This window comes from Malania oleifera, chromosome 9, assembly GCF_029873635.1.
Source record: "Malania oleifera isolate guangnan ecotype guangnan chromosome 9, ASM2987363v1, whole genome shotgun sequence".
Classification (NCBI taxonomy): domain Eukaryota; kingdom Viridiplantae; phylum Streptophyta; class Magnoliopsida; order Santalales; family Ximeniaceae; genus Malania; species Malania oleifera.
This window is the reverse complement of record NC_080425.1, coordinates 87,449,411-87,460,683: the sequence shown is the minus strand read 5'-3', so window position 1 is coordinate 87,460,683 and position 11,273 is coordinate 87,449,411. Positions and strand designations below refer to the sequence as shown.

The window sequence follows — 11,273 nt, the reverse complement described above, 5'->3', positions numbered from 1 at the left end:
TTCAGTTTAAAAATATTTCCAAACGAGAATCAATTCAAAAGACCTATTTTCTAGTATGGGTTGATTCGTTCAATCTCTATGCAATTGAAAATTTGAAGACCACGCCAGGAGCGTGCTTGTTTTGAACAAGTAGAATTGACTTGTACTCTTTGTCGGCCAGGATAATGAAAATGAATAATTTTACTTTAATGAATAATTTTTACTTTCATGTTGGGTGTACAAGCTATTAGGTAAAAGAAATGTGCAGGTTTCCTAAATGAAGAAATTGTTCCCTGTTGTATTCTTCGTGAACGGTAAATTTGCGGACCAATTGTTTAACAAGGTAAACGAAAGTTCATTCTCAAATGAAAATAAATTGTGCATTTTGACAGACTACAAGTAAATAATTATAAGAGAAAGTAGGATCAAGTTGGTCGTCCTGTTTTCTCTGCACAAATTATTTGCATAACGTAGAATGCAGTATGGCAAATAATCAATTGAACAAGACTGATCAGGTAACAAAAGAAAATGAGTAGCTCATTCAACTCGTGTCTAATTTCATTTCCCAAATGGGCCTGTCATGGTGCTCTATGAATCACGATGGCTCCACCCAAAATTTTGAAGTGTGATCCAGAGGAGCAATTTGTTACTCTTACAGTGGTGGTGGAGAGTGGGGGAGGTGATTATGATTGAACTTGGTCTACTCCATTGTTGGGGCTTTAGCTTCACTCTGTCTTCTCTTCTTCCAGACCACCATTTGATGAGCCATTGTCACCACCGTGCACAACTCTCACCTCCGGGCTTCCAACATCTTTCGAAGCGACCATCGAAGGTTTTATAAGTGTCAAAGTGTCATCCCTGTCGAACTCTTCATTTGCATCTTCTGAGTATGCGTATCTGTCTCATGCAAAATTAAGTCCTCATGATGGAAAGTGGTGATTTGATTATTGTGCATATAAAAATTGATAATATTCTCGTGCACCATGCCCCTTAACTATTATTGTGCCACTGCCTGCAAAAGCCAAGAGACATTTGGACTAGGGAGAGAAGCTTATGTGCACAGCGCTTCTATGTACGGCTGTACCTGACCCCCAAATGTCGTATTTATATTTAGTATGGTATAATTTTGTAGGGTTACTTGCGAACTACAGTATGGTTTCATTTGCACTCATTAATATGTACATGTCAGGGATACTCCTTTGGTACGGGCACGCGCACACAATATGCATGTTGGACCTACTAAGCCACCAGAAAACCCTATATCCTGAACCACCAATTTTTAAAGGCACGAGAAAAATAGTTCTGCTCTCTTTTATCTCACACATGCATATACTCCTCCAAGCACAGAAATCATCCACAATCAATGATACTCCCAATTAAGCAACCCAAACCCTACAAACGCATACATAGTTTTGGCTGTAAAATTATTTATTCTCTAATTAGCTTTGGTTGTGAAATTAATTATTCTCTAATCCTTGCAAATAAGTAGAACATAGACTTTATCCTACAAAATTAAAAAGCAAGGCTTCCAATAAATTTTGAATTTCCCTTCTGTTTGCTGCCAAGGAGATGAGAACTTCTCCCACAATGTATCTCAAAAATTTCCAAAAAAAATAGTTTTGAAAATCTAATTACAAGTCTTAAACTGTTTCATTTCATCTTGTTTCTACTATATTAACTAATCTAATGGCAACAAGGACCATCATACCATCATAACTAAAAAAAAATTCTTGCCCAATGGCTTTTGCAATGATGCATACTGTCCTAATAGCACTATTACATAAACAATCTAACTATATAACGATATTATAATATTATAGATGCACCACATGATTACATATATACACTAGCGAATAATGACAATGCTTCTCATAATGTTTGTGGCTAGTAATAGAGATAAAAAATGTGATGATCACAGTGATGTGATGGTGCTGACTGTAAAATCATTAAGTAATGCTGCACATGATAATGTTGATGAGATGGTGAGACAGATGGCCATTGTACAATGTATAACTGTCTGCTGTTGCAACCGAAAGAAAAAATCCAAACATATGTCTTTCTTAATTGATTTTTCTGAAAAGCATCTCTCTGGATCTTTTGATATTAAAACAAACATAGATGCAAATCATGCAACAGACCTAGTTATCAAGAAAGATATGATAGAAATGAAGGTTTAGTATTGGGGTTCTTGTCCTGGACCATTGAATTCATACTCATCAACAGGAATGGCAATCAATCAGCTCACTCTATGCATTCAAATATCAGCTGCACTGCATGTCTGTACAGGTCTATTTCCATGTTTGATCAGAAAAAAGTCATAACTAGCTCTACGACTCCAATAGTCCCAACCTACAAGTAATTGGGGTGACTTCAGGCTGTAAAGGACAACCCTAGCCCTCTCCATAAAAAGTGGTCAACATATGCATGCATGTGCAACTGATCAGCGTGTGCGTGCATGTATGTGCAGTCTATTAGCAGAACCGAACCAAATATATAGAGTCTAGACCCTTGTGTAATCAAACTGTCCTTGTTATATTCCTTACTACCGAAACATATATCACCTTCTTTTCTTTTCTTTTCTTTTCTTTTTTTTACTTGGAACATCTGTCACAAAATCTTTACCCCAGCCTATATTGGAACAAGCAATAAACAAGATTAAAGACTTGAGACTTAAGAGTAATTCAGCCTCAGTGGTAGAACAAAACCTGGCTCATTACATGTAAAATGGTTAGAGCAGGATTTTAGTGGGCTCTAACTGTTCTAGAACCCTAAAGTTAGACAGTGATATTGCTGGAATAAGTGACAGGATGTATTGGACAACACCTGAACTAGGTATTCCTAGTTTATTTCTGTTAAAGCTTGATAAACAATGTTGGCCTTCAACCAAATAGCTTAAGCTTTTAGGTAAAGTGGTAATCTAACATGGTAAAGAGAGCTGGTTATCAAGAAATCTTGGGTTCTAGTCTTGTTGCCCATGTTAATTGTGTGTGTTTAAAAAACTATGGTATTCCCTATAATGGATGTTATTTATCATGTGTTTATCTTTCCACATGCTATTGGGCTCCATGTGTGGGGGAATGTTGAAGCTTGATATACAATGTTGGACAACAGCCAAATAGCTTAAGCTTTTAGGTGAAGTACAATTTCTTGCAAGGAAAATGGTCATATTTCTAGGTTCCCAAAAACTGAAAGTAACCCAGTACCCCACCCAACCCATTGCTGCTTTATATGCACTATATATCAAATCCTATTCACAGCACATTCTCACCGATAATCACTTGATGCTACCCAAATTTATCCATGATTCCATGTATACTGACTTACTGAGCAGTCTTATCCAGCCTAACAAAACATTAGACTAACTATGTGGGGAGGTACAATGATTTTCCTCCAGAGAAAAAAAATAATTAAAAAAAAAACTCAATACGACAAGAATAGCAGAACAATGAAAAGCAGCAAAAAATAACCATGAAAGAAGAAGCCCATGTTGCAGGCTCACAGCATGTTACCTCATCGAGTTCTGAGATGGTGCCCAAAGAGCACAGATGATGCATAGTAATGAGAAAGACAGGACTTGCCAGAAGGCAGGAATGATCCATGCATTCTGCCACTGCTCATTGTACACATCACTTGACTTGAAGTAAAGCTGCAGAAACAAAGTCACGCAATTGTGATAAGTGACTTCAAATGAATGCAAGATAGTAGGAGAAATAAAAATATTTAAAATTTTGTTACTTAAAATAGATAAAAATAAATTTTTTTAATTAGGAAATGTTCTTAGTCCATATTTCAAAAGGCAATTTAATCCAAATGTCCAAACACCAAATACTTGGCCATAAGCTCAAGTGCTCAATCACACATGATGCAAATAATTCTGAGAGGAGGTTGACTACTGAATCCTTTATGTTTCTTTAAGTTCTTCTGGTCATCCTAAAAGAAAACTGGTATTCTGGTGGCCCATCATTAAGTACTTGAACATAAATATAAGAAAAAGTAATAATAAAGGGGAATACACCAACCTTATTCTCATGAAACCCAATGTATAGGTGAAAAATATTACCTCGTAGCATATCCAACCCACAGAAACAATAACAGCCACTGCCAAAGCATTTGTGAACTTCCTGTAAATATCTAGTTTAGCCATCATCCTTTTAGCCTGCCAGATTACATCAGCAAACAGAGGATACTGGTTAATTGCTCATTCTAAAGTTTATGCCGAACCACATGACTAAATGTTCACAAGTATCCAGGAAAGATGAGGCAATGGTGTGAAAAAAAAGGGCCGTTAAAGAGGGGTCACATTCTGTACAGCATAAGATGAATCCAAACTGCTGAAGCTAACGTATTGAATCCTATGTATGGAGGCACACAGGAAACAGATGATCTTACAGTCTAGTGTATGGCATCCTTGACAAATCATGTGAAAACATAATCCAAAAGAAGAGTTTGAGGACCTGTTTAGTTGTGGAAAACAGTTCTCATTTTCCATTTTAAATTTTTTCAAAGAATTATATCAATTCCATGTCATTTTTCAATTCCCCAAGAATTGTATTAGAAAGGTGGAAAATAAAGGGCTTGTTTAGTTGCAAAAAAAAAAAAATTTGCTTTTCATTTCTAAATTTCTAAATAGTTACAAAAATGAAACATTGCTTTTCAGTTTTCAAAAATTTATTTGAAAAATCACAAATGTGGAAAACAATAAAAATATGCTTTCCAACGTTCACATACAAATATGAAAAGTGGAAAACAAGTGGCATTTTTGTAATTATTTGAAAAATATAAATGGAAAATAAAAATATTTTCTACTAATGAATAGTGCCAAAACATTATACTGTTCTCCAGTTTTTTGTATAAATGTTGCAAAACTGAAAAATAAGCAGGTTTTTTGTAATTCATTGGAAAAGTTAAAATGGAAAAAGAAATTTTCTTTCCACAACTGAACTGGCCCCCAATAACTCTATAAGCACCACATCAAGCCAAGTGGAAAAGCACAAATGCGTAGGGCACGCTTCATTATAAAATTATCCAACTTAACTTATGGAATAAAATAAATTCATATAATTAATTTAATTTTTATCTTTCAATAAAGAATAATAGTATAAACAAATATGTTTGCAAATGCAAACAAGTACCTGAAGCTTATTAAGAGTGGCAGAGAGGGATGTAAATATCCAAAGAATGAAGAAAGCATCCAAGAGTGCCACAGGAAGAACCAAAAACAGTCTTGCCTTTCCTGAAAGATCACTAACAGCACCAACATTTTCTACCAGTTCAAGCACTTCAGATGCCAGAAAGAAGGTTGCCCCAAGCATAATCACCTTTGACGTGAGACCACCCAAAGTAGGTCTGACAACACCATAGCCCATAGAAACCATCAGGATTATCAAACGGGCAACAGTTCGCTTAATGGAACCAAATGTGACTGCCCATACAGTTGTCCCAGTTGGTCTAATTCCGGTCTTATTGAATTCAACATAATCAAAATACCATAGTGCCATCTCTAACATGCCCAATGTTATGACAACTGTGATGCAGTTCTGCAATGCAATAATCTCTCTCCAAAATCGAGCATACTGAGAGAACCAAAATATTCCGAGTATCACAAAAGCCAGGGACATGAATCCATAGAAGTTCATAAGTGGTGCCATTCTACCAGGAAGGTAACCAGTAGGATTTTTCCATATAGTTTTCCCCTCTACTACCAACTCCTTAAGATGTGGATCACAGTGAATGAAATACAAATTATACATTCCAGCTTTTGTAATCTGTATGGATTTTGATTGCAATGTTGCAACTAGCTTATCTACATCAAAGGAGACTCCAAACACTTGAGGCCAATCAGGATTTTTGGGGGATGGGCGGTGAATGATTTCTCCTTGTGAACACACGCCCAATTTGGCCAAATCTGCTGTGCAGCAAACAGCTCTTTGGCCCCCATAGGCTGAGCCACCAATTGTTTCTCTATCATCTACCTCAAAAACAATGGCTTGAATCAACCCTGAACTGAAGTTTGCATATTCCTTGGGCCTCCGGAATTTGATCTTTTCAAAGCTGAATTCAGAAAATCATATGAGGTTTGGCATTGAGTTTTAGAACACAAAATAAAACTATGCGGTCATAACAAGAAAAATTAATTCATCCTGCTTTTACTGCAATTTCATCAGTGTTCCATGGAGTATTGGAATTGCATATCTGTATCCAAGTGTGGGATTTAGTAACCATACAAGCTTTCAGGAATTCTAGAAAAAAAAAATGCAATTTCATCAGTGTTCCATGGAGTATTGGAATTGCGTATCTGTATCCAAGTGTGTGAGATTTAGTAACCATGCAGGCTTTCCTGAATTCTAGAAAAAAAAAATGCAATTTTTTTTCTAAACATACCCCTGAACACTACATTAACCAGTTTTAAATTGTAATAAATCCAATTACAATGTTTAAGAAACAAATTGCTTACATTTTTTTTAGCTGTTCCTTTCCAATTGTTTAGATGTTTAAATCAATACAATGCGTGCAACATTGAACTACATGTTGAGCAAACGAGAGAGAGAGAGAGAGAGAGAGGCAAATGTCATGAATTTTCAATTTTTGGTTCTCTCCAACACCTTGGGGAAAATGAGCTGTAGTGCAAATAAACAATTTTCATTTGCTATTTGATTCATTCCTTATTCCATAGCAATGTAACGTAATGGAGGAAAAAGACATCATTTTAAATCTTTACCAACCCATGTTGTGAAATGCAGGAAAAGTCAGGTCACCCACTTGCGCAGCTCGGATAATGAAAAATGTAGTCCATCAACCTCGAGATTTGGCGTATACAAGGAAAGGTCATGCAGAAAATCAGTTACTTCTCTTATCTTCGATGCAGTGTTTGTAGTTTTCTCGTAAATACGGGTATTATAAATTTTGGCAAATCGCTATTCAATCTTAATTTTCTAAATTATTATTTCTTAGAGCAATTTGGTCAATGCTTGAAAAAACCTCCCCCCCCCCCCCCCCCCCTGTACCACTACAAATTCGCTCCTTCCCTATTCCATTTCACAAACCAAATGCAACGTAAATTTCATATCATAGCAAATCAACTAGGTTTTATGCAAAAAAAAGAAAGCCGCAAAACTAAACTGCTCCTGAAGTTAGACCTAGAGGCAGTGTCACTTGTTCGCCAAGATCTCCGAAAATTAGACGTTAACAACGGACAATACACATAAGACAGCGAGATCTCAAACGAAAAGAGGAAAGCAGCACAAACGAGAAAAATGTGGGAGAAAGCCAAATCGAACTCGCTCACCGTATGTACGAATCCCCCTTAGAAGAGATCTCGCCCTCCTGATCGGAAGCAGAAGAAGAGTAGATTCCTTCACTACCTCCGTGGACTACGAACGCGTTGCCCTTGCGCCCGAACTTCTCTCCATTGTAACTATGAACAGAAGCTTCAGCGCAGCAAAACCAGACGCAGAGAAGAGCAAAGAACACCTCGAGGGAGGACATTGAGAAGACGACTGAATCGGGCGTAGAGGGAGGGAGTGAGCTTCTGGATCTGCTCCTGCTCAGAGCTGTCGGGAGACTGGGTGAACAGGCCAAGGACAGCTTGAGTAAAGAGCCGCTAGGCGAAAGAGCACAGTCAAGCTTAACCATGGTTAGTTAAGTTTTCAGCGGTAAGGTTAACAAATACATTTATTTAATTTATTAAAGCCTCCAAATTTAACCATGGTTAATTAGTTTTCATTAATTGGATATATGTACTTCGCTAATTGATCGTTAGTTAATCGTAAAATATATATATAAAAAATAAATATTAACCTTAATAAGATAATAATTTTACTCTTTTTTATTTGATAAAATAATTTAAGAAAATGACATTAATTTAGCTATTAAATTGTTATGAAAATTTTATGTAACAAATAAATTTTGTAGTATTATAGTTACTATGTATGTTATGAATTGTTAGTAATTTTATTTTTATATAATTTTAAAAAAAAATTAAATAATAATAAAATTATTTTGCTTACGAATGCCAATTAGCTAAATCAAATTAAAGTGACTGCACCAATTAGATTGTTCAATTCATAAATTTGTTAGTATACAATTGGTTCATTGAATTTTCAAGACATTATATTGGTCAAAAAATTTCTCAATTTAATTTATTAAATATTTGTCATTCTAAAATATCATTTATTAAGAATAAAATTTATTTTTCCATGTAAACTTAACTGTTGATTGAAACTGCTTGGTTGATTGACGATCAATTAACAGAGGGTTCATTTTAGTAATAAATTTGAATTTCAAGGATTTTTGATAGTTTTTAAAAACACAAGAGATAAAGTGTCATTTTCAAAAAATTCAAAAAGTGCTACTAGATTTTACCTTGCATGTATGTATGTACACATAAATTAGTCAATTTTTTTTTTCTTTTTATATTTAGGAAGTCCAACTTGAGCTTGTTTCTCATATTCTTCTCAGCTCTCAAAATTTTCTCCTCCTTATAAATTTAGGATTAATATTTTTACAAAACCAAGTAGTTTTCTAGGTTTTTATTTGATAATTCTGCTTATATTGTCCAATATATCATTGTCATAAGAGGTATTTGATTTACGATATTTAAAATATGGATAAAAGACACTAAATTCTCTGAAATTTGACAAAAAATAAAGACATCCCCTAAGGTTTCAAAAATTTCAAGGTCTTCCCTAACTTTTTAAAATTTCTACAAATTACCCATGAGGTTTACTAAAAAGACATAGGCATTTTCTTATATTTAGCAAAAAAAAATAATTTTTTTTAGAAGTATAAGTGTCCCAAAAATCAAATAAATATCAAGGGATGTCTCCGGGATCAATGAAATCTCAAGAGAGGCATGTAGGATTTTTCAAACCTCAAGAAGGTCGTCATTTTTTTTAACCAAGTATCATAGGAGGTTATCCTTTTCCCTAAAAAATATTTTTGTACAATGACATTTGCAAAAATCTCATTTATAGAAAGGAGATGTTTGTTTCATAATTTTTTTTTTCATTTGGTTGATAATGTAAGATTTTCATGAATGTATATAGGATGTCCATGTAAGTGTTTGGTTTAACGTGAAAATCCAATCAGGACATTTCAAGAAGACGACCAATATATTATTGATTAATGTAAAAGCACAAGAAGAATAATTATATTTTCAACAGTAAACAAGTATTTAATAAAATATATGTTTGAAAATTTTTAACTATTATAAATTAAAGTAATTCAATTAACAAAATAATTAAGGGTAATATGATCTTAAAATTTTTACCATTAAATTTGATATAGCCAAAATTAATAGGGTATATCAATAAAAGATCAAAGTCAAGAAACCATTATTATTCTCCATTTTAAATATATTTAAATTAGATCAAAACGTCCCTCCTTTAAATAATTGACCATAAATAATGAATAATATAGGTATGACCTCTACTACTATAAAAGGGGTACTCTAAGAAAAGATAAACATCTCATTCTCATTTATTCTTTCTGGCTGTTGCAATATTATTCTCCCGCACTCTCTAACTTAGGCATCAGAGCAATCCTCCCAAAGTACATCCTTGGTCCTCCAAGCTTCTCTTGTTTAATTCCTTACAAGTGGTTACGGTAAGAGATCAGTCTACATTAACCAACTAATTTTTTACAACAACAATTGGCGTCATCTATAAGAAATCAATAGGATTCATTTTTTTGACCATGACCATGTCATATGACTCCAAGTCCTAATTTATTGTTGGGGATCAATCACCCCAATCGGTTCAGTCTAAATAAAGGCCACTCAAGTAGAAACAACACCTAAAGGAAAAGCAGCGGTTCCACCAGAGGCAGATGTGGAAGTACCAGACCCCAAAGCCTTAGGAAGCATCATCTTCAGCTAGTAGAGTCATAAGATCGAATCCTCCGGGACTACTACAAGTCAAAGGGTCATACTAGGAACAACCCAATTATGTAAACCAAGGCCCTCAATAGCGATAGTAGAGGTAAGGGTGTTGCTTCCTCTTGAGTATGGGGAGTGCCCTATGCCTGACATGAACCCATTTGGACCATCTTCTTCTTGGAGGAGCCTTCATAATCATTTATTCAAATTCAACCCAATTCATTATTTTATTTTTTTTAAAAAAAGGTGAGAAATATAGTAATACACGCACGCACGCACGCACCTATATATACACACACATATATATTTGTTGAAACAGGATGAGGGATTAGGGAAAACAATTCATCTAATGAGCACCGCTTATAAAGTTCGAAAACGTTCACTTGATGAACACGGCTCATGAGACAACAAAGAAGTGAGCATGGCTTACCAAAAATAGCTCATCTAATGAGTTTTGCTCGTGAGCCCCAAAGAAGCCGTTTGATGAGCATGACTTATGAGGCAACAAAGAAATGAGCATAACTCACTAAAAATGACTCATCTAATGAGCACCACTCATGAGGCCTGAAAAACGTCCACTTAAATAGAGTTATAAACTCATGAGAAACAAACAACAAAAAAAAAAGTGAGTGTAAACTAACTCACCCAAAGAGATAGCCCCATTTGGAATGAGCACCGCTCAAAAAAAAAAGGCCCCGAAGATGCTGCCACCTATGAGAAACTCATAACTCATAAGGCAGAAAAAGAAGTGAGCACAACTCATCAAAAATGACCCATTTAATAAGCACTATTCATGAGACCTGAAGACGCTCATTTGATGAGCACAACTCATGAGGCAATAAAAAAAGTGAGCGTGACTCAACAAAAATGACACATCTAATAAGCACTGCTCGTGAGACCTAAAGATGTTCACTTGATGACTAAAGTTATGAACAAACAAAATGAGTAAAACTATGGACTCATCAAAAAATGGGGTCCATCTATGAGCCACTCTCTCAAATGAGGGCCCGAAAACGCCCACTTGGTTGGTAATAAACTCAACCAACATAACCCCCCCCGCAAGAAAAGTTGAGCACAACTTCACAAAAAAAAAAACACAGCTTGAATTGGACCAAATAAGCCGAAACAACTTGAAATGGGTCCAAACCATCCAATTAGTTAAAATGAAACAAAAATTGTCTGCATGTGGACACCCTAAATTACTCTCGAATTGGATATAAGTACGAGCTCGAGAGTAGAAAGGGGGCAACTAATATAACCAAAATTAGTAGTGTGTATCAATCAAAGATAAAGTTAAGGAACCACCATTGTTCCCCATTATAAATACCTTTAAATTAGATCAAAACCTCCCTCCTTCAAATAATTAATCATAAATACTGAATTAAGTAGGGGTATAACCTCCACTATTATAAAAGGGGTA

General features: G+C 35.1%; 1 protein-coding gene across 1 annotated transcript; it reads right to left on the bottom strand.

Annotated features, from left to right (window-relative positions):
* Positions 1 to 313: 313 nt before the first annotated feature.
* Positions 314 to 7,587, bottom strand: LOC131163693 (uncharacterized). The gene is made up of 5 exons (XM_058120369.1): positions 7,265 to 7,587; positions 5,112 to 6,030; positions 4,040 to 4,135; positions 3,489 to 3,625; positions 314 to 876 (listed from the first exon to the last, which is right to left on the bottom strand). Exons 1-5 carry the CDS (start codon positions 7,462 to 7,464, stop codon positions 705 to 707), a joined length of 1,524 nt encoding a protein of 507 aa, XP_057976352.1. The 5' UTR covers positions 7,465 to 7,587; the 3' UTR covers positions 314 to 704.
* Positions 7,588 to 11,273: the final 3,686 nt, after the last annotated feature.

Bases quoted from the DNA above. Each gene is read 5' to 3' on its own strand.
- LOC131163693 (XM_058120369.1), bottom strand. From the start codon at position 7,464: ATGTCCTCCCTCGAGGTGTTCTTTGCTCTTCTCTGCGTCTGGTTTTGC. The intron at 3,626-4,039 runs GTAATATTTTTC...TTGTTTCTGCAG, and splicing joins TGGGTTGGATATGCTACGAG to CTTTACTTCAAGTCAAGTGA. The intron at 877-3,488 runs GTAACATGCTGT...TGCATGAGACAG, and splicing joins CCATCTCAGAACTCGATGAG to ATACGCATACTCAGAAGATG.